Source organism: Rattus norvegicus, chromosome 5 (genome assembly GCF_021556685.1).
Source record: "Rattus norvegicus strain SHRSP/BbbUtx chromosome 5, alternate assembly SHRSP_T2T, whole genome shotgun sequence".
NCBI lineage: Eukaryota > Metazoa > Chordata > Mammalia > Rodentia > Muridae > Rattus > Rattus norvegicus.
In genome coordinates, this window is record NC_141538.1 from 23202332 (window position 1) to 23224699 (window position 22368).

At 41.0% G+C, this 22368-nt stretch overlaps 1 protein-coding gene across 1 annotated transcript in view; it reads left to right on the forward strand.

Moving 5' to 3' along the window:
• Positions 1-20192, forward strand: part of LOC148005656 (uncharacterized) — a 49947-nt gene extending 29755 nt beyond the window's left edge. The window contains exons 3-4 of the mRNA XM_087551474.1: positions 8660-8801; positions 19706-20192. Coding sequence (XP_087407600.1) covers positions 8660-8801; positions 19706-19812 — 249 coding nt within the window. The 3' untranslated portion in view covers positions 19813-20192. The remainder of the gene's footprint in view (positions 1-8659; positions 8802-19705) is intronic.
• The last annotated feature ends 2176 nt before the right edge of the window (positions 20193-22368 follow it).

The window sequence follows — 22368 nt, forward strand, 5'->3', positions numbered from 1 at the left end:
TGAGGTCAAGGCCAGCTTAAACTATAGGAGGAGATCCTGTCTCAAAAACAGACAAAAACCAAGCAAACAAACAAAAAAAAGTCCCAATAACTACCAGCTTGCCTGGATTACTGCCTTTCTATAGATTGCTTCCCTAGACTCTCTATTATTTAATGTCTGGAAAGTACTGTTTTTTTTTTCTCTTTTTTTAAAAGATGTATTTATTATATTCATGTGAGTACACTGTAGCTGTTTTCAGACACACCAGAAGAGGGCATCAGATCTCATTACAGATGGTTGTGAGCCACCATGTGGTTGCTGGGATTTGAACTCAGGACCTTCAGGAAGAGCGGTCAGTACTCTTAACCTCTGAGCCATCTCTCCAGCCCAACGTTTTTCTCTAAAGCTTTTTTTTTTTTCTGTTTTTCGAGACATTGCTGTGTACAGTAGGCTGACCTGAACTTACTACTAAGTAGACCAGATGGCTTCCCAACTTGCTGTGATCTGGCTTTCACCACCAGGTCCAGTGCCTCCTAAAATTTACCGTGAGTATTTCCTATAGGTTACATGAATGTTACATGTAGGTTCCTGGTCTACTCTGAGTTAATTTTCCTATGAGGTGTTGACGATACAACTTTATGATGGTATTTGTTGAAAAGACTCTTCTCTCCCTCATTAAGTCCTGTCAAAAGTCAACTGACCACAAATACTGTGTCTTATTTTCAAACTGCAACTTCTGTCACATTAAGGCATGCTGGTACTGTACTTCTTGAGAGCCACAACTTTGTCGTTGGTCTTGATATAGGGGTGTAAGCCCTCCAGGTTTGTTCAAGATGATTTTAGTCTTTCAAAGTCCTTTTGACTCTTCACGCGAACCTAAGGATCTGCTTGTCCCTCCCACCAAGAAGGTGGTCTAGGTTCTGATCAGGATTTGACAGACTCTGTAAGTCACTGGTACTGTTTCTAGGGTGTGGGGGTTTGGTTGGTTTGGTTTTGTTTGCTTATTAGTTTTTATATTCCTTTTTATTTCAAATTGGATGTACACGTGGAGTTATTGGGGTTATGCACATAGAAGTGGAGAGCAGGGCCTGCAGAGTCCAGAAAATGATATCAGATCCCATGTTACAGGCAGTTGTGAGCCACTCAACGTGGGCGCTGAAAACTGAACTCTGGTTGTCTTGAAGAGACAACCAGACACCTGATATTAACCACTGAGCTGCCCAATAATGGGCTTCATTATGACATTTTCACGTGTGTACATAAAGCATATCTGTTGATCGTATTCTTTCACCTTACCTTCTCTTGCTCCTCTTCCGCTCCCCCGACACACTTCCTCTTCCCGACAAGGCCCACTGCTAACAGCATGCCTTTTTTGGTGTTTTTACTGATGAGATTCAGTGGAGTTGCTTACAGGGTTATAGGTGAGGAGTTATTTACGAGAGTGTGCGCAACTTACCAGTGGCTACACTGCTGAAAAAAAATGTTCCCCCCTGAACTGTGTATAAATCCTCAGAGAATAGAGGGGCCTGATGAGTCCCCCCCCCCCAACTCCACAACAGGGTGTTTCTCCAGTCTTTTCAGATGTAAAATTCAGTCTTTTCTGAAGTATCCCTGTATCACTGCAGAAATCAAGCTGCATTCTCTCTCAACCACTACCTTTCCCCAACCCCAACCAGATGACTCATAAAGTGCCTGTAGGTAGACGGAAATTACAGAGCTCCAGAGTTGAGGACAGAGGTTGCCGAAGTCTGTCAAAGGCCAGAGCAGGCCGTGTTCTTACTGCTGAGAAAGGTCTCCAGCCTCTTGCTTTGTCTGGTTTGGAGGTGGCTCGGGTTGGTGTAGGGTTTGCAATCCCCCCCCCACATCTGGTTATTCATATCATTTTATAAGGGGCTTTTTTTTTCAGTTAAACATATTGTAAACAAGTTTCTATTTCAGTAGCCACAAAGGCCACCATGTCTCTTATGTAAAATAATTCAACAATTGCAGGACACAAGATCCTCCGGTTGCTTAGATACCAAGATGAATCCTGTATGTATCCCAGCTACAATAAAGAGCTTTCTGCTGGGTATGGTGCTCCACATTAGTAATGCCAGTGCCTAGGTGGTTGAACCAGGAGGATCAAGAAGTCAAGGGCAGCCTGGGCTACATAATGAAACTCAGTTTCAGACAAACAAGGCCTAGGAATATTGCTTATTAGATGAACATTTGCCTTTTACATACAAGGCTTTGGTTTGGATTCCTAGTACTACCGAAAACAAAACAAAGAAAAAATAAAAGAAGAAGGAGGAGGAGGTGGAGGAGGAGGAGGAGGAGAAAAGAAAGAAAGAAAGGAAAGAAGAAAACCAGCTTTCACGACTTTCAAGGATGGCAAGGTCAAGTCTAACTTGGGCAACCTGACAGATAAACAAAGCCCAACATGTGCTTTGAATTCCAACACTTAAGCTATAGAGGCAAGCAGACCACCATGAGGCCTGCTTGGCTTACATAGTAATCTCCAGGATAGCCAGGGCTACATAAAACCCTGTCTCATAAATAAATAAATAAATAAATAAATAAATAAATAAATAAATAAATAAATTCACCTAAAATCAAACAAAAAAGTGATATTCTTTAATAAAGAATGAAATGAAACTTCTGCATTGATGTAACCACTCAGGAAAATGGTGGTTTCTTAGCCTTAACATCATTAATACTGAAGGACCATCTGTTGAGAGGAGCTGTTTTGAGCGTTGAAAGATAGTTAACGATGTCCTTTGTCTCCATCCATTGACAACCAGTTGTCCCTCCACCCAAGTTATGTCAACCAAAAATGTTGCTAAACATTGTTAAATTGCCTCTAGTTGAGAAACACTGTGTGCTTGGTGCTTGTCAGGGTGCTAGGCTGGAAAACCCCAAGAGTATATTGAGAAATCTCCAACATTATATATTATCCAAGATGATTATATTGGTCCCAAGAATTAGCAAGTTGTTGATTCCCGCAAATAAGGGTAGGTCACTCTGTTGGCCATAAATATATAGGGCTCCTTTCTCAATAGCATAAGCACTTATTGTCTGGAGGTATTCTCTGCACACAGTAATGAGGTCCGAAAGTACTGTTTTTTAAAAAAGTACATTTTACCAGAACTTCTTCTTTCAAGGCAGAAATATTAGTCAGTACATGTTTTTTCATTTTTGGACCATAAATGCCCTAGACATCTTTAAAAACTAGGGGAAGGACTTAAAGATCTGTTGACTACATTTAAGCCACAAAACATAATTGTAAAATAAATAAATAACATCTTAAGCAAATATGAAACAAGATAGGTTTTTTTAAAGTCATCTTCTTTCAGTAAAATGCAAATTTGTCTTAAGTCCTTAACATGCTTAGCAGCCTACTAAATAGCAAAATGAAGCAGGCATTTTTAAGCTATTTTATATTCCAAACATTATGCATACTTTAATAGTTTAAGGCCTTTTCACTTTTATTTATTTCCTGGAATTCTAACAAAGCCTCAGTTCTCACTAGGCCTTAAAGATAAATATTTTAATTCCAAATAACATCTGACTAAAAATGTGTTATATTTGATAAACTACTTATTCTTGAAGGGCTTTGTTTAAATTACTGAATACTTCAGAAACTGAAAGCAATGGAAAGAATAACTAGATTTAAAGAGGAAAATAAGAGATTATATGAAAGTTTGGGCATTGGTAGTTTTCAAACATATAAATATGAGCATAAGTGAGGATCATGGAACTGAGTAAGGTTTTATAGAAAGACTCAAATGGAACACTTACCTAGCATCTTGTCCATCTTTCTCAATACTCTTAGTTTATAAAATAGAATAAACATAATAAAAATGAAAGCCTTTAATTAGGCACTTACTGTATGATTAGGCCTTTGCTAAGTGTCTGTTATAGACATTAATTCTCACAGTAATGCGTATGTGATAGGTGATGATGTTGGCCATTGGAGAGGTTACAAACCCAACCTCTAGGATATATAGTTACTAACTGGCTGAGCCTGCACATGATCTGACTGAGCTTCAGAACTAAGCTGAGATCTCAACCATAATTTATAGAACATCCTCTATAGAAAATTCTCTCCCTTCCCTGAGGATCATCATGCTAAGACCAAGTCCTTACTTTTTTTCTTTGCCACAGTCTTGTTCACTATAGTTTCAAAATGTTTATCATAAAATACATATAAGATTATGCAAGCAAGAGTAAGTTGAATTAATAAATGACTCCTGGAGTACTTGGCAACCAGTAGAAGGGGAGTTGCCAATACAGATACATAAAGATACGCATTGCAAGTTTGAAAAGTCTGAACTGAATTATATCTAAGTGACTTCTAAGATTGTGCCAACCCATAAACCTTTGTATATTCATGTGCCATGCAAACTTTTCAAATTTATATCTCAAATATTTTGAGTCCCAGGAAAAAAGTAGGTACCAGAAAGGAATGATAAGCTAGGTAACTGGTTTCTATGATGACTTCAAAGAAACGTGACCTTTGCACTTCTCTTCCAGGCTCAAAACTAAGGAAATAATGGAAAGGAAAGGAAGGCTTTGAGGAACTAGATGAACAAACCCCCAAAGGCTGAAGTCTGGGCTTCCATGGTGATGGAAAGATGTTCTGTGTGGAGGGTTGCTGGGGGCAGACTGAAAGAAGGCTTCTAAGGAGAGCATTAAGTAATGCTCTAGCTCCTCCTTCAGCTGGGGGTGAGAGAAATTATTGTTTCCCTCATTCTTCCTGATGCACAGAAAATATTTATCAGGGCAATGAAAGCCCTAGAACCACTGGTTAATCAATCTCTCTCTCTCTCCACATCTCCAGGGAATAGGTATAAAACCTCAAGAAACTGTCTTCTCTCACTTTTTGCTCCTTTTCTATTGCCTGATGAGTACACACAAAGCAAATGACCATGGTGCTTCCTGTGGCATGGGACTCTTTGACTTGGGACTCATGCCCTCTTTCTTCCTTAAACTCATTGGGTGGGATTCTTTTTTATTGTTGTTTTCTTTTTCAATTTCTCTGTGTAGTGCTGGCTGTTCCAGATTTCACTATATAGACGAGGCTGTCTTGAGCTCAAAGATCCATCTACCAGTGCCTCCCAAATGCTGGGATTAAAAGCATGCCCCACCATGCCTGACAGAGATTCTTAAAAGACTCTTAGATTTAAGTCGTGAATGTGAAGTAAGAACATGAACAGATAGACCACAAGCTAATGATGTGAAGCGTAAGAGAGATTATTAGACTAGAAAATGGCAAAATGGACAATGAATTCACAGCCGCATACATGGACCTGGACTCCCTCACTGGCAAGCAGCACTTAAATGGTAGAGGAAAGATATTTCATTACTAGGTGTGAGAGATTTCTAAGTTAGAGCAAAAAACTTTAAAAAGTTCCAGGAATGTATATCTAGACTCTCAGAGTAGGATCAGATGCACCAAGGTGGGAAACCACCTAAAAGTGTTATTTTAACAATGACACCCATGAGGAACCTTGCAGAAGACAATGCAGAAAGTCCCTTGAGCTCCAGACTCCACAGTAGTCTGGAAGACATGGAGAAATAAACTTTGGAACAACAGACACTATCCGCAGCAGCAGTCAGCAGAACTCACTTCTGAAATTGAAATGATGACTGAATAAAGCATGTGAAAAACAACTGAATGCATAAGCAGCTCATAAGAGAAAAGCAGGGAAAGGTTTGTCACTCATTGGTAGCAGATAGACTGTCCCACATCCACCTTTCTCAAGCCCTATCTTGTGTAAGGTTCACTTTGGGGTCTTGTTAAAATGCAATGACAAGTTGTAGAAGGGACTTGCCTTTGGCCATGCTACAGTATATCTCTTTACTAGTACAACATTGTGAACATGTTGTGAGCCTAGAACTAGCATACTTCACTTTAGGGAAGCCTAGATCAACGCTGTGTTTCCAGACTGCAAGACGAGCTTTTGCTGGAACAGATAGGATAGGGAGGTCAAGCTACAAAAGCATCACACAATCTAAACTGCTATAAAACACCATTTTGCAAAAATTATCCTATCCACATTCCACACAATTGTGTCTTTTCTCTGTAGTCTCTATTTCATATTGCACATTCGATATTGCACTTGAAATACTGTGAGGTATCCACAAGTGAAGACCACTTGGCCTTCAAGCCAATAGAGAAACCCTTTGTATGCCATTCCCTTTTTCCTCCTTTCTTTGAGTTAAGCTCTCCAGGATTATACTGGCTAGTCTTGAACTTATGACACTCCTAATTAATCTTCCTTAGAATAGCTGGCAAGGTTCACTATTTGAAGGCACTTTTATTTTTATCTAGGCACAAGTATGAGGTAGTGTCTTAATATACATTAACATATATGTAATTATAATTTATAAGTGGGTAAATAGTTTAATCCTTCTGCACAAACATAATGGTTATCTGAAAGGGGGAAAGACATAGTTTACTCTGGAGCCAAATGTAAGTGACCTTAGGTAGGAAGTACAGATTCAGGCTGCCCCCAAATAAAATGTTCTAATGAGGTAATGGCTTCATAAAGATTTTATAGTAACAGATAAACAGAGTTACTAATCAAGCCATTTGAGGGGGGTGGACTAAAAACACCAGTAGGCAAATAACAGTGAAGACAGGAAGTCTCAGTGATAGGTTATCTGTGTTATCTGATGACTAAGTATTTGGATTGGTGAATGGTAAAGAGTCTTTTTGTACATTCTGTAAACAAACAATAATTTGGATCTCAAAGCTGTTGGATCGTGCACAAAGATAGGTAACGAATGCATCGTTATTAAGGAGAGTAAATCCAGCCATGATAATTCAAGTCCATAAACAATGTCCAGCTGCTGCCACTGCCTTTCTCATTCTGGTGCTCTCTCGAATGCTGCTTCCCACAATGTACACTGTTGGCTTTCCTTTTTCTCAAGCACTTTCTTGTCAAATAAAGTGTTTGCCCACTGACCCTCTATATTAAACTGTAGAAGCTTTTATCTGCAAAAGTAGGAGGAGATGGATCAAAGGGATCTAACATCTCTAGTGCACCTCTCCTATAGCTTCTCCAGGCAAAGCAACTGGAGCAGGGAATCCACTAAGAGGCACAGGAAACAGTGCTGGCCAGCTGGCTTTGCACTCTTCCAGCTTTTGAGGCGCTTGCTTGCTAGTCTTGGTTTCCTCTAACAGACTTGGGAAAGGCTGATGTTTAATTCCCTCCTGGCAACTGTTCATCCCATGTGTGATGCTATAATATTTTATGTGTAAAGTTAAATCCTTTGTTACTTGCTTAATTTTAATCCAGGAACTAGTGTTGTCTTTTGTGAAGTTCTGGTGTTGGGGAAAAGCTGTCATCAATTCTGGGTCAATTCATCCAGGTCATGGTCTCATTTCCAAATAGACTTTTTCAGGACAGCTCGTCTTCTTTCCTCCGAGAAAATGTCATCACTGATAGTGTCCCTATCAAGATGAAGTCCTGAGGATCATTGCTGTTTTCTGACTTTCCACTACCCCCACTTTGGCACAGAAGTAGATGACAAGCTTCACAGAACCAAGGAGAAACTTAAACTCTATAGAAAATAAGTTCAGAGGCACGACCTGAAGAATCCAGTCAACTCATACTCAGTTTCGGACAGGCATTCTTGTAATCAACTCTCTCCCTTCACTTCTAGGAATCATTGTAAAGTTGTTAAACAGCCACTCTATGTCTCGGTGTCTTAATGTTTTAGAAGCTGAAGTCTGTGATTGTAAGGATATAAAGGGCAGGACTTTCTCTTTAGGAAGCCAGGACAGAACTAAAGTTCCTACTTGACTTTAGTTGCTATCCTTAAAGATGATGTGAAGAGGAACGAATCTGTTTGTAAAGTTTGTAGACACTTCAATCAGGAGACACATGGAAGATTATGAAGCATTGTCAGAGCATTAGAGAAGTTGAATCACTTGCCATAAAATTGGAACATGCCCATGAGGCATCTGAGCTTTCTTTGATATCAAGAGAAAAAAAGAGACAAATTTCACAGCAGTTCAATTATATTCAATTTAAAAGAGAAGACATAGCACTAAGGATGTTTTTCTTAGTGATCTACAACACCATCACTTTCTCAAAGCATCTTCTTCAGTTACACTCGCTTGCTCAGACCTTGGTTTGCAGTCCCGTGAAGGTGCAACTTCCTGTCCACAACTTCCTGCAACTTTTGTCCACAAAAACAACCTCACTTTTTTAGTATCGTTTACTTTCCTTACCAAAATGTTCTGACAAATCACCAAACTCCCATTGGCTTATGGGAAGGGATTAGTTCTGCTGTGAAGCACATGGTATCACCAAGATTATTCTTTTTTATTTTCACCAACATTTAGTTTGAAGTCTGATCACTTAGAAGCTCTGAATTATAGACCACAATAAATGAGTTTGGAACAGATCAATGATGATGATGACGATGATGGTGGTGGTGGTGGTGACGATGACAACAACTTATCCAAGGGCTCTTAGCAGGTGGAGAGTTGCTGTGGATTAACACTGCTAATGCCAGTTTTCTGTTCTCTAAACCAAACTGTTTCTGGAGGCTTTGGTTTGTAGGTAAGCACTAAATGTGCACAATCTTGTGGCATCATCTTGGTGGGTGGGATGGAGATTCACATTTTATAGTGTCTGTGCTGGGACTTGATAAAATTGCTATAAATTCTGCTTTTTAAACATTTCAGTGTTTAGACTTCAACTACCTGAATACAAACATCTTGCGGTGGAACATAAACCATGATATTTGCACAAACTTCCACAAAAAGCTCTTTGCCCAGGGAAGTTTTAAGAACCATGGCCACACAGAGAATGTAGTGCCTCTGATTGGTAAGTACTATTTTCTATACCATACAACCCATTCTTGCTTCCAGCAGAGGGCTTGCTGTGTCTTAGACAAAATTTTAAAGAACCTAAGAATGGTTAAAAGCTCCAGCAGGCTCCTCCCCTCAGGTGGGAGGAGTTCACCAGGTAGACTGCACTCTGTTCAGGAACCCCATCCTGAACTGCTGGCACCTATAACTGAGGCACTAGATTTTCATTCAAAAGCCATTTTATCTGTTAATTCAAACAGCTTTTATGAAACTTCCTTAGAATAAGATTACAGGCTAACTAAATGCTTTGTGATGACTAAAAGCACAGGGCTAAAATTCTGGATTTTTTCCTCCTAATAAATCTGTTCACATATTTGTCTTTTCCTGATTAATTTTAATGTGTGTAGCATTTCTCAACAAAATGCTGGGGCAAGACAGCAGAGGGGTTAAGTGTTTGCAATGTGCTCCACTTCTGTGCTGACAAAGATGTAAGTTAATGGAGGTGATGCATAGAGGGTATGTGTGGAAGGCCAATACCTCCAAAGGAAGAGTGAATCATTTACATCTCCCGAAAGAAGGAGCACTTCCCCCATGCAGGCCAAGCTGCATGTTTGGTCAGGACAAAAGGACTATAATGAGGAGGAGCCTAGATAAGACTCTTCCTGGGGTTTTCTGGAAAAACAGAAAGTAGAGGAGCAACTTGGTTTGAGTGAGTTTGTGAGCTCTGGGCAGCTTTGAGCCAAATGGGTTGTGGAAAGACCCCTGGAGCAGGAAGACCCTCACTCAAGTCTTGGCATGACGTGACCCCCCCAAGAACTCACGAGAGACCAATCTTGATGCAATCAAGAAGAGGTTTATTGATAGGGATGACAGAAATTAGTGCACTGGGGTCGAGACTCATATCCCGTGCAGGGGTAGAGGAGTTCAACCTCGAATGGTTGGAAAAAGGGGTATTTAAAGGAAAAACCATACTGAATCACAAGGAAGAACCTCCTGTTTGTCATGATTGTTCTTTAAGATTTTAATCTAACTTTATGGTTAACCAGTTCCTGCTACTATGGCCAGCTGCTATTATGGTCAGCTGCTATTATGGTTAGCTAGTTTCTGGAACAAGGTGGCTGAACCAGCTCGTGCAATTATTCTTTCTGTGATCAGCTAGTTCCTGGAACAGGCAGTTCCAGGGCCCGACTATTTTTCTTTCTTTTGGCTTCAACTTTTGTCTAGGGGGCAATTTTAAACTTTTTCCTTACAAGTTGTGTCTGGTAGTCTCTAGTTTCCTAGAGCAAAGGAACTATTGCCTTGGCGTCTGAAATTGGTTAGTTTGGTGTTTGGGGGGAATATGAGTTTGGCATTAGCTTGTCTGCACTTGAAAGCTGTATGATTGAATCCAAGTCCTTTGCTGTCTCTAGGAATTGACCATCTTCAGGGACAATGTCTCTCCCGATAGCAAGACTTCTAAGTTGTTAACACATTGCAACGTACAGGATAGAAGCAGACTTACCACTTCAACTTGGATAAAGTTGTACAAGCTGGAATATTCTGAGACATTGCATGTCCATTTGGGGCTCAGGTCTCCTTAGCTTCTAAGTGCAGCTGTCCAAGACTAAGTATATAGGAAGCCTTGGGGACTGACTCCCCTGGCAAGTCCAATTTCACCATCAGTTAAAAGGAAAAGAAGAAAATGCAGTTGCTTCATGCCACGTGACTCATAGTCTTCTTCAGTCACTGGTGTATTCTATCTGAATAAGTTTACTTGATTATGGCTAAGAAATCCACTGAGGGTTGCTGCAGAGATGGTTCAGCAGGTAGGAAATCTTGCAGTTCAAGCATGAAGATTTGTGTTCAAATTCTTGGAACCCACATAAAATCCTAGGAATGGCTTTATGTATGCCTGCAGCCCCAGTGCTATAAAGGGAGGAGACAAGACAGTCACTGCAACTTACTGGCTGCAGGTTGAGGTTTTGTGAAAGACTTTCTATAAAGATAATGAATGGGGAATAACAGAACTGGGCATCTAATGTCATCTTTCCACCTCCACACTCCACACACAGGACACACACACACTTGTATAATCACACTCACCTCTCCACTCTCCCTTCTTGGTGCAAGAGGGGTTGCAATAGCTCATAAACCAGTGAAGAGTTAAGAAGGAGGCAAAGAACACCATGCCCCAGAAGTCATCCAAGCTGTTCTTATATGGTATATACAATGTTTATAAGGAAATCTGTTATTTCCATGTAATCCTCAAGTGCTTAAAAATTTGAGAGGTGACACTTTATCTCATCTTCTATGAAAATACTAAAGGAGGAGTTTTATTGACTTGTGCTAGGCAAGACCAGTTTAGGTTTGTAGTAAGTTTGATTTGCAATATCTGATTTAATGAATCATTCTGCTTCTTTCACGTTCCATGTGTGAAAATAAATTTGGCTGAGTTCCATTCTGTGGGACCGTGGAAGGTAGTGTGGTTCCCTGTTGAGCTAAGGCTAGAAGCCCTGGAGAACCTGAAGGGACAGAAAGAGCTTTGCCTGTTCCCAGGCACCATGCCCCTGCCACTAGCCGAAGCTCCCCCCCCCCCCTGTAGGTTTGTGGCCATCAGTCATGTAAGTGTTGCAGCCCCAAGCCCCTACACATGACCTGTGGTCACATAGGCTCATATCCATTTTAATGAGGTACCTAGAGGCCTGGAGGGCTTAGCCAATAAGCTTTCCTTTCCAGACACGCCTCCTTGCAAAGAGTATTTAATCTCAGGCTCACCCTGAGGAGGAGGGCATGGTTTTACATATTTACTTTCCACCATGGCAATAAATGATTTGGAATCACAGACTGCCTCTTCATCGGGATCCACCATGGGGAGTCATAGAAAAGTCGTTAGCCTATAGAGGAGCCTTCTAGTCTCCTGGAGAAGGCCTCTCTGCCACTTCTGCCAACAAACTCAAGTTCACCGTTGTCAAACCAAGGACTCTCCTGGTGGGACCAACTAGAACTCCCTCCTTTCTTCCCCTTACACTTCCCCCCACCCCCTACTACCTGGGATAGATTCAGCCTGGGGTCCTCACTCTATTCTCAGCTCTTCTGTGGCTCACAGCTGCATCTGGATGTCCAAGAGCCTAAGAACCAGATGCCCTGACTTCTTCGAAGGCTTGGGAACCCCTGAGCCAGAGGAGCAGTGTCCTGGGGCTTCCCTATGGCCCAACACCAGCCCAGTGACAGCATGGGGAAAGTGCTGTAAAACTTTCAGTGTCCATTCAGCAGTGATTATGCTCTGTTGTAGAGGGACAAGGGACCCACCACCCTACACACTCCCACTTGTTCCATTTCTGTTTCCCAAAACAGGCTTTTCTGGGGTAAAGAGCTTATGAAAGTTAGACTTTTTATTGTTACATTTAGTACACTTTTGTGAAAGACATGGTTATCATATGAATAAAGTCAGAGTTCTGGGTGCCATGAAAAAGAAATTTTAAGAGTACTTAGTGGCTTAATTTGGCTTTGCCTGTGCTCTGTAGGATCCTTCAGGGGTCACATGGAAGGCTGTGACAGGCTGAATTCCTGAGGTGGGAAGTTGGGTGTAGGTGGTTAATGATCCTTCCTATTTAATAATGGCAACAAAGAGAATGTGAATACAATATGCTTCAAGGCATATTTTTCCCAGCTGACTCCCATTCTAAATGATTGCTCCTTTCACAGCTTACATAGCAGAAATATTGTAGAAATATAACCATTCCACACCAAGGTTGTGGTAAGATCATCCATGCTTATCTTGGATTCTCCTTAAAGTAGGGAATTCTAGTCAACAGAGGGAGAGAGGAAGCCCATGAATCACACCATCAGTAAGCCATCTTGAAAGCTGCTCTACTGCAGGGACTGTGGAGTCCTGCTCATAAAGTCGATAAATGTGTAGTCAGTGCACGTATCATTTGCCTTTTTTCTCTATATCCTTGACCTCTGTATGCATATATTAAACTAACAGAAGACAAGGAATATTACGAAGTTGTATCTAGGGCTAAGAAGATGGCTTGGGGCATTAAATGCCTGATGCACAAACAGGAGGACCTGACTTAAAATTCTTAGCATGCATATAAAAAGCCAGGCATAGTGGTTTGTGTTTCTGTAATCCTGGTGCTATGGAGGTGAGACAAAAGGACCCCTGGAACTAATAATATTGACCTCCTGCTTCAACACACATAGATGTATGGATGCATGAAACTATACCTTCAGGCACACACACACACACACACACACACACACACACACACACACACACAAACACACAGTGTCTGTACTAAATATGTACAGATGTTTTCCATGTCATAGACTATACAGATTAACCACGGCTTCAACAGCATCTATATAATAACATGTATTATAAACAATCTAATAAACTAGATGCAATTTAAAGTATGCTGGAGGAGGTGCGAGGCTATGTAGTATTATAGAGCTGTCTGAAGCACTTCCTAGAAAACTATATCCTGCATAGACATGAAAGGACAGCTGCATATTAAACATGTCAAGCAATGTGACCTTAATCAACCAGGAATAAAAGCTCCAAGCAAACAAAATCTCAACCCCACCCCTTTAACAAACAAAGGCTTAGAGCCTAACCCAAGATGTTTGGTCATATACAGAAAATGTCAGAGGACTTGGAAAGTTCCATTGCCTTACCCCAAATGGCCATTCTTCAGAAGAACAAGTAGTATAAGAAGATCTACTACTTTCAGTCAGCAAGTGACCTTGTAAACTCTACTCTACGTAACTATAACCCTATTTACATGGCCCAATAGGCTCACCCAGGTAATTTCTGTCAACTGCACAGAAGGGCCTTGTCCCTTTGCAAGGGCAAAACTTCCATGTCTCTGAGAATTTTCTCATTGTGGTTCTGTCCACAGTATTTACTCTTTATTAACTCTTACGTCAGTTCTGGTCTGAAATGCTCTTTTACCTGAACATCTTGGGTTACTGCTATTAAAACAGTCTCTATCTGCCCTTATCCTCCCTAGGACAGTGAAGTGAACAGCTCATAGAACTAAGCAACCAAGTACCAAACCTTACAAAACAATGGACCTGAATTAATCTCTACCCTGCAAGTTGTCTCTGTCAGGTACATGGCCACACATACCTACAGCCTTTAGAGGAAAAAGTTTATATCCCTAAAACTACACACTCATATTCTCCTCTGATTGGAACTGTATGGTGTTGGGGTACACTGTACAAAGTTGTGTCTCTGTCCTTCCTCACATACCTAAGGCATTCTTGATTGGCTTTAATAAAAGATCTGATGGTCAATTAGCTGAGCAGAAAGTAGAAGGCAGGCTTCCTGGGAGGGAGAAACGAACTCTAGGAAGAAGGATAAGGAAGGTTCTTTCTCCAGGAAACATGAGAGGAGACAGTCATGACTAAGAGTCTGGAAGATATAGTTAGCTAGCCATATGGCCGGATGTGGCTAGGTGGTTTTGTTAACTTAGATGTGCTCATTGAGAATGTATTCAGCTAAGGTCCAAGTTTTGAAATATATTAAAAGGTCTTTGTGTGGTTATTTGGGGAACTAGCTGGTTAAGGAACAACTGCTGTTGAATTAATTTCAAGCATTAATTAATATATAGAAAATATTAATAATCATTTTATAAGTGATGCTCAATGTGGTCAATTAGAAGCCACATTTCAACCTTAGTTGGCCCAGATGAAGGTCAAGGGAAAAGTCAGGCTGTATGTAAGTTTGAGTTGTAATTGTTTTAAGTTGGGCACCAAGTTGTACTATGGATTTTTTAATCTATCTAGGATGTATAAAAGACACACAGTCCTGGTATGTTATTTGTAAACATAAGCCTAGATTGGGCGGGTTTTGAACTATTCTAACTTATATTCCAGCCATGTGTCCACATGTTCATGGTTTATCTCCTTTCATGGAGGTCCTCTTTTCCCTCTTTTAGTTTTTTCTGAGACCGTTCATTCTATCCTCAAGTCCCACCTTTCTCTCTCTACTACCCAATTATAGGCTTTAGCCTTTTATTGACCAATTAACTTGGGAAGCAAGGTATGTACAACAAAAGCTGGCATACTTGAGAATTCACTTGTCTTGGGTCAACTGGATATTTGAGACCAGTATTTATAATCTAAATACATAGCAGTACCAGATCAACCCCAAAACTTTGATGAACTGGGATCTGGGTAAGCACTGGAGAAAAACTCAAGGAGACTGTGACAACATTATTTTTAGAACTGAAAAAGAAAAGGATGTGAATGAAGTCACCAAGTCTTTCAACCAAATGTTTCATTAGAAAGAAAAAGATGAAATCAAAAGAAAATCAAAGAAGCCCTAAGGCCCCAAGTCACTCTGACTCTTCTGTTTCATCCACAAGTTCTTGCTTTCCTTATAATTAGGTAGAGCCTATGTTAGGCTCAGCGATGGACAGGGGAGTGGGGATAGACACAGTTGAGCCTCTTGAAAATAATTATCTATGCATGTCACAGGGGCAACAGTGATGCTATTTGTAGATTAGTTCTTCGACTGCTTCTTTGGCTCCACATTTAAATCATGATGATAATAGACCAAAATCTCAAAAGAAAGGGCTTGTGTTCCCCACAAATATACAGAGTCAACTGTAAATGACAGGAAGGTAAAAGAACCTTGCACAACTGTACACGAGCTCATTCCTCAAGGTGTGTTTTTCCTACTTGTTCTTTGATTGATGAGCTTAATATAAGCTTAATAGATTCCTATGCACATTGTTATCCAAGGCCTTGTCTGCCAGTTAGGGATATTAGTACTGTAATGTGAGGCGTCAAGGCAGTTTGAAGATTGGATTTGTGTATTTTTTTATTACACTGCAGGTGTTCCTGTGCAAAATCCATATTTTATATTACCTTGGGGTAATAAGAAGATGAACAACATGTCTTGATATATCTTGAATGTTCTCTTAAAAGTAAACCCATCTCTTTTGCTTCTGTAATGTCTGGCAAGCAAGAGAGATGTTTGTAATTAATATGTCAATAGGAAATTCACAGAGCTGACACATCATTCTGTCGCATACCTGTCCTAATTGAATGTTGTCAAGGCATCAGTCTGAAGTACCCATGGATGGCAGGCAAGTGTTGGTTGCTTTCTGAGGAACTATGAAACCCCCTTTTTTCCCTCTCCTTCTTTCTTTCTTCTTCTTTTTTTTAAATTCAACTATTTCAACCTAGGCCCAAAACCTTTCAAAACTTTTGTGTGGCAGCTAAATTGTAACAGGTCATTGATAAAACAAGTGATAATAAATGCTGTTAATAAAATCACAGAATATTCTATCTAGCATGTCTCATAGCATTTGAACAGCTGGTTCTATTCCCACTGACTTTATGAGAAGACAAGCTGTTTAAAATTTCTGAGTGACCTTCCTGAATAAGGGGAACAATACAGACTGTCTTTATTGTTAGAGGTGTCTCTGTAGATTAAGTAACACGTACATGAGGTAGAACACTAGCTCTGTTTAGAAAATGTTTCTTTTCCTCCAGGTGATGAGTGATAGGTTCAACCACAGTAACAAACACAAATGCTCCATTTGTGACATGGAGTGGAAAAGACTATCAGGCTTTCTCTGTTGGGCGGCTCAGTGTTCCTGTGAAACCTCCACACAAATAGAACTTAAGCCAACACGAGGCAGGCTCTGTGAGCCTCTGATACCACCAAAGGCAGAGGGTAGGACCGATGAGGGATGGTAGCCGCTGCTGTAGCAATTTCTAACTATGAGCAAAATGCTCCTGAACTAACTAGGAAACTCACACTGACTTCCTGCTTCTGTTCTGTAGAATTCCAGATGAGCTTTCCTGCCCAAGCTACTGCCAGGCTGGAAGCCACATATCAACCACAGCACTCAGATTATTAGCTGGAATTCAAAGTCCTCCTCCCATGTTCAACTAGCATTTGCTGAGTTCATTCCCTGTGGCCATACAAATGATCATTTTAACATAGACACTACCCTCTGTAGAAATGTCTCACATCAGAGTTGGCTACTCAATTTTATCTTTTATCTATCTATCTATCTATCTATCTATCTATCTATCTATCTATCTATCTATCTATTGTAAGAATGTCATCAGGAGAGCATGTTTTTGATGTTTTACCCTCTTTTACAATCTCCTTTTGTTATGTCAGTTCCACCCAGGTTAATAATGTGTCTGATTGGTCACCAAACCTTAAGACCAATATCTTACCATGCCTCTGGGTTCTGCTACACTCAGGGAAAGGACATGTGGGGTATACAGAACAGGACACATAAGTTCATGCTTTGATACTGAGCTTACACAATGGCCCAGACCCTGAGAAACATGTTCAGAGGAAGATCATCCTCAAACTCACTTCCAAATCAGGTCCATAGGGTTTGGAAGCATATGTTCAAATTCATTTTATTTCTCTCTTTTTGTCTGTCTCCACAAAAAAACTCAAAGTCTCAGGGCAATTATTTATACAAAGTAAAAGATCCTTAGTCTATTCACCTTTAAGTTAAGTATAACAAACTTAACCTAGTGGTGTGGGGGTGTAAGAAATGAACCACTGCTTTCCCATTGTTTTCTTGAGTGGATGCAGTAATGGAGGCCTCTTTACACCATTGAAAATGACTTCCTTGTCTATGCAGGGATCTGGATATTAAATTTTTACTGCCTACTGACATAAGAACACTTGAGCCAAGAACTCTAAAAAGTTTATCCTAGTCTATAACACAACGAGTTATAATATGGAAGTCAACACTTGAGCTTACTAAAGGTTCAATTATATCTGCATCCCGCACCTTTATCAGCTAAAGCACTAAACCCCACTATCTCATGTTGTGGCTGTATCTGGAGCTAGATGAAGCCCAGAATATGTGGAAAACTGTTTGCAAGTCAAGGTGATAGCCTTAGCAGAAACCAAACAATTGTACTAGTATCAGAATCCCAGTCTGAGAATTGGGATAAAAATAACCTCTATGTTTTAATTTCGAAATTTTGTTGTGTGTAACACAGGGGGCTTCTACTTAGAAACAATAGTAGAATCTCAGAGAACAATGGGTGACTTAGTCTTTGTCTCTCAGTTTATGGTATGGAAAATAGGGCACAGCCTACACCAAATTGGGTGCATGATCATAACCCCAGAATGTGTAAAAAGAGAATAGCAAACCAAACTGGAACATAGTATGATGGCATTTAAAATAGATAAAGGTACAGAGGAGTCAGTGTTCCATGAAGAACTAAAACTCTCATAAAACACAAAAAAGTTTAAAAGTAAAAAAACATCATAGACCTTAAAGAGTTTTTTAATTAAAAATAAACAAGAGATAAAATAACATGCCACGCATAGTTTTTAAAAGTAATGCACTTGAAATTAGATATGTAGAAACTATACAGTAGTCATTACCAATGGTACAAAAGACAACCTAGAAGATACAGCATGTCCAGTGAGAAGCAGTAAGTTTATCAAGGATACCAGGGTAGAGAACTAGCAAAGGTAAAAACCATTAATGCACAATTCTGCTTGATTCTGATCATAAGGTGAAGTAGTAATTCCTTTCTATATACACTGGATATAAACTACAGTGCCATCTACCACAGTGTAGTGATAATAGATGCCACTGACAAAAGGATGGGTGAGAGCCCAAGATAAATGACAGAATATTAAAATATCATCAGAACACTTAGCTGCTCCACCAGTAATAAGAGGAATCAGAGGTGATGGAATAATACTGTTAAAACTGTGGGGCAACACCAATCTAGTGAAAACTTATTGAAGTTGATCTAAAATCATTCCATCATGATTTGGGGTTTTCTTATCAAAGTCTTGAAAATTACGGATTCAATGAAATCTACAAGTTTCTTCAAAAAAATGTTCATAAAAAGCTGGCTTTAAAATAGTTCTCTGATGCTGAGGTTCTGACAGAAAGGACAGTTTGTCACCTCTAATACAACATTAGTTTGGGTGGTAGAGACAACGGCCAATGGAGTCATGATCTAAAGGCTCCAGAATCTAACATCTACTCCCGGCTTGGCCAATCACTTTATCCTCTCTCTTAGAGCTTCCCCAACTGTAAAAGAAAGGATTGGAGAACCTCAGAAAGCTCCCGGCTTTGGTGTCAGACAAAATAAAGTCCACTTCCCACTGATTTTCTCTCCTGTCTTTACTGCTTTAAAATACTTGGTGATGGGAGAAACTTCGTCTTTCTGAGGCTCCCTGTGCTCCATGATCTTGTCAGCTTAACTGCCCCTTGGAAGGGGGACCCTCAGCTGAGGACTTGGATCTATTAGATTGACCACTGGTCTTGTCTGTAGGGCATTTTCTTAGCTTCCTAATTGACATAGGAGGTTCCTGAGCTGTGTAAATGTAGAACTAGAGTTTCATAAAGGTTGCTCATTGTCAGAGTCTGATGTGCAGGGCCGGACGTGCCTGAGGGAGAGCCAGAAATAGGACTTGCCAAACCAGCTATCAGCCCCAAGGACATTGATCATCTGTAGCCACCCCGTCCCCTTCCTTCACCCCCCTGAGTGAGATGAGCCACCGTACCTGCCTGCCGAGCTGCTAGAGAGCACGTACTCCTTGCTGATGTCATTTCGCGCCGAAAGTAACTGTGCACCATTTGAATTGACCAATCATGTGTAACCGCGCGAATGCCCCTAACCTCCCCTATATAAACCCCCGAGTTTGGAAGCTCGGGGTCGATTCCTCTGTCTCCTGTGTGAGATATGTGTCGACCCGGGATCCCGCTAAGACCTGGGATCTCGTTAATAAAGCTACCTCTTGCTGTTACATCAAGAATGGCTCCTCGTGATTCCTGGGGGCACCCCACCCTGCGATCGGAGCGAGAGACGCGGCTCCCCGTTTTGGGGGTACGCTCTTTCATAAGAAAGACAGCAGAAACAGAGTCTGGAAGCAAACCAATAAGTAGTGTTCCTTCTTGTTGTTTTGTTTTGAGACAGGCTCTCACTATTTAACTCTGGCTGTCCTGGAACTTACTACACAGACCAGGGTGGCCTCCCACTCTCAGATCTGTCTGGCTCTGCCTCCTGAGTGCTTAAAGGTGTGAGCCACTACATCCTGCTTTTCCACGGTTTGTGCTTCAAGCTCCTGCCTTGGGTTCCTGAAGAGCCTTTGCCAGGTAACGGATTGTAACCTGTAAGTAGAAGAATCCTCTCCAAGTTGGCTTTGGCTAGTGCTCTGTCACAGCCCAAGAAAAGCAAACCAGAGCGAGCGAGCACTCCCATATCTGATCTAGAATGTGGGATGGGGACATCTGGCCCAAGTGTCTGTGATTCAAAAGTATCACTGAGATAGCCAATGTGAGTGGTTCCATTGCATTCCTCACTGACAGCAGGTGCTTCCTAACTATCCAAATCCATGCTTTCATTTGAATAAAACTTAACCATTTTGGGGGTGTGTGTGAGAGAAATAAATAAGTATAATTTTAAATTATAGTTGTGTAGTTCTTTACTTGAAAAATACATTGCCGTGAACACATTTTGTTAAACATAAAAATGAATGTTTTGTTTTTGTGTTTTTTACAGTATTTTGGTTACAGTAGATGGAATGGTTGACCCCTTGTGGCTATGTGTGGTGACTGCAGGCTGGAGCCCTTCACCTGGGAGTCTGATTTAAAGCTGGGGCTGCAGGCCTAGAATTGGGTGCTGAGGCAGCCCAGTGGGGGATGGGCTGATGGATGCTATAGAGCACGCTTCTGAATGGTCATTGAATTGAAATGGCCCACTGTGGAAAGCTGTTGTGTCTCTGAAGGAACAGCTTCATTCCAGCTACATCTTAGAAATAGTCTGTGGTAAGAGTAAGGGCATAGCTTCCACAGTAACCTGTCAATCATGGTTCCCTCACCTTTGTTTTGTGAATTCCGGAAATTCAAATTTTCATAAATGCATTTTCATGGTCTGTTGTCCCAGTTAACTTTAATGTTCTGTTGTTCTAGTTAAAGCTATAAAGGAAAAATGTAACATCTGTGTCTTGTCTTAGGGATTAATTTGCTTTTAGCTACAAAGAAATTTAAGCATCTGTCCCCAAGTCAAACATGTGGCCATCTAATAACAATGCTAAGAATGCTGTTCCTTCACTCCAGCAGCTCTGGGATGAGCAACAGAGGTCTCCTGTCATTTTCTTTGTGTGTCGAGCCTGTGGAATAAGGGATTACATTCGGCTGAGGAGTTAGCAAGACGACTTCGTGGTAAAAATAATTGCCTTCAAGTCTGGCAACCTGAGACCTGAGTTTGATCCCTGGGATGCCACATGCAAGCCTTGGGACTTGATACACACATGCACTTGTTTGTTTGTTTGTAGTGACTGAGAGATTTCATTGGGGAGTGGAGATTATAGGATGTTTGTCCAGATAAAGGTTCTGAAACATTTGGGTGCAAGACTTTGTTAGGTGTCAATATCAATGAAGGACAAAAGGGAGAAGACAGTTGGTTGGGCTGATGGAAAAGTCCAGCTGTAGTTGCTTACCCAGCAGGCATCACAGACAGGACAAAGCCCACCTAAGGCTCTACCTGTAGTGGAAACAGCTGGACCTTCTTACTTGTGCATAGACTGCCCCAGGCTCAGTTGTTTTCCAGAGCTGAGAACAACAGTGAGGTTTCCATCATAAACCCTTAGAAGGGAAACTGGGAACAGGTCTTCACCCATCGTGGTTCACTGACTGGGGTGTGGGGATCAATGGCTCTCATCCTGTCCTGGCTTCTCTAACAGACTTCTGGATCCCTCCCAGGTACAGCTAGGAACAGTTGCATCATTTGTACAGAAAGCAGCTTCTGCTATCTTTGAGTTTTGTTCTCCAAATCCACTAAGCCCTGTACAGTCTTCGTGGTCATATACCACGAAGGCTTTGGGCCTACTTAAGGATGGTCTTACTCTAGACGCCATGTTAGTCAGTAGGATCCTCCAAAACATACAATCATTCTGCTTTGCCTTTTTAAAATATGCATATTACTAATGACATTACAATAAGCTGAGGGTTTGAGCAAGTATTTACAAACATGTTTTCATTCCATATGACGATGCTGTTCACTTATCAATGACTGCCTGGAGGAGAGTGACATTAAGGATACTGAGACTCATTGCAAACTCCGCAAAAGGAAGCAGCTTTGGTGACATTGGTAGTCACTTGAGAGAGAGTTGACACACATTTTACCGTTTGTTTTTGAACCTGTCATCAATATTCCACATAGTGACATCCGTGAACATATATACATAGAGATAGACCTGCCTCAGTGACTCAACCAACCACAGCCTGAGTCTCTCTCTCTCTCTCTCTCTCTCTCTCTCTCTCTCTCTCTCTCTCTCTCTCTCTCTCTGTGTGTGTGTGTGTGTGTGTGTGTGTGTGTGTGTGTGTGTGTACGTGTGTGTTGTGTGTGGGGTAAGAGTCAGTGTGTGGGCATGCATATCTGCATGAACATGTGGAAACCAGAGTAGGATGGTTTCGCCTGGCGTTGTCTATATTATTGCCTTGAGACAGTGTATATCAGGAAACTGGTGGCTCACTGCTTTTGATTGGTTTGTGTTTTCCTAGGCTGTCTGGCCATGTGGTTCAAGATCTGCCTGTCTCTGCTCCCCAGTGCTGGGATTCCAGGCATATTACATGCAA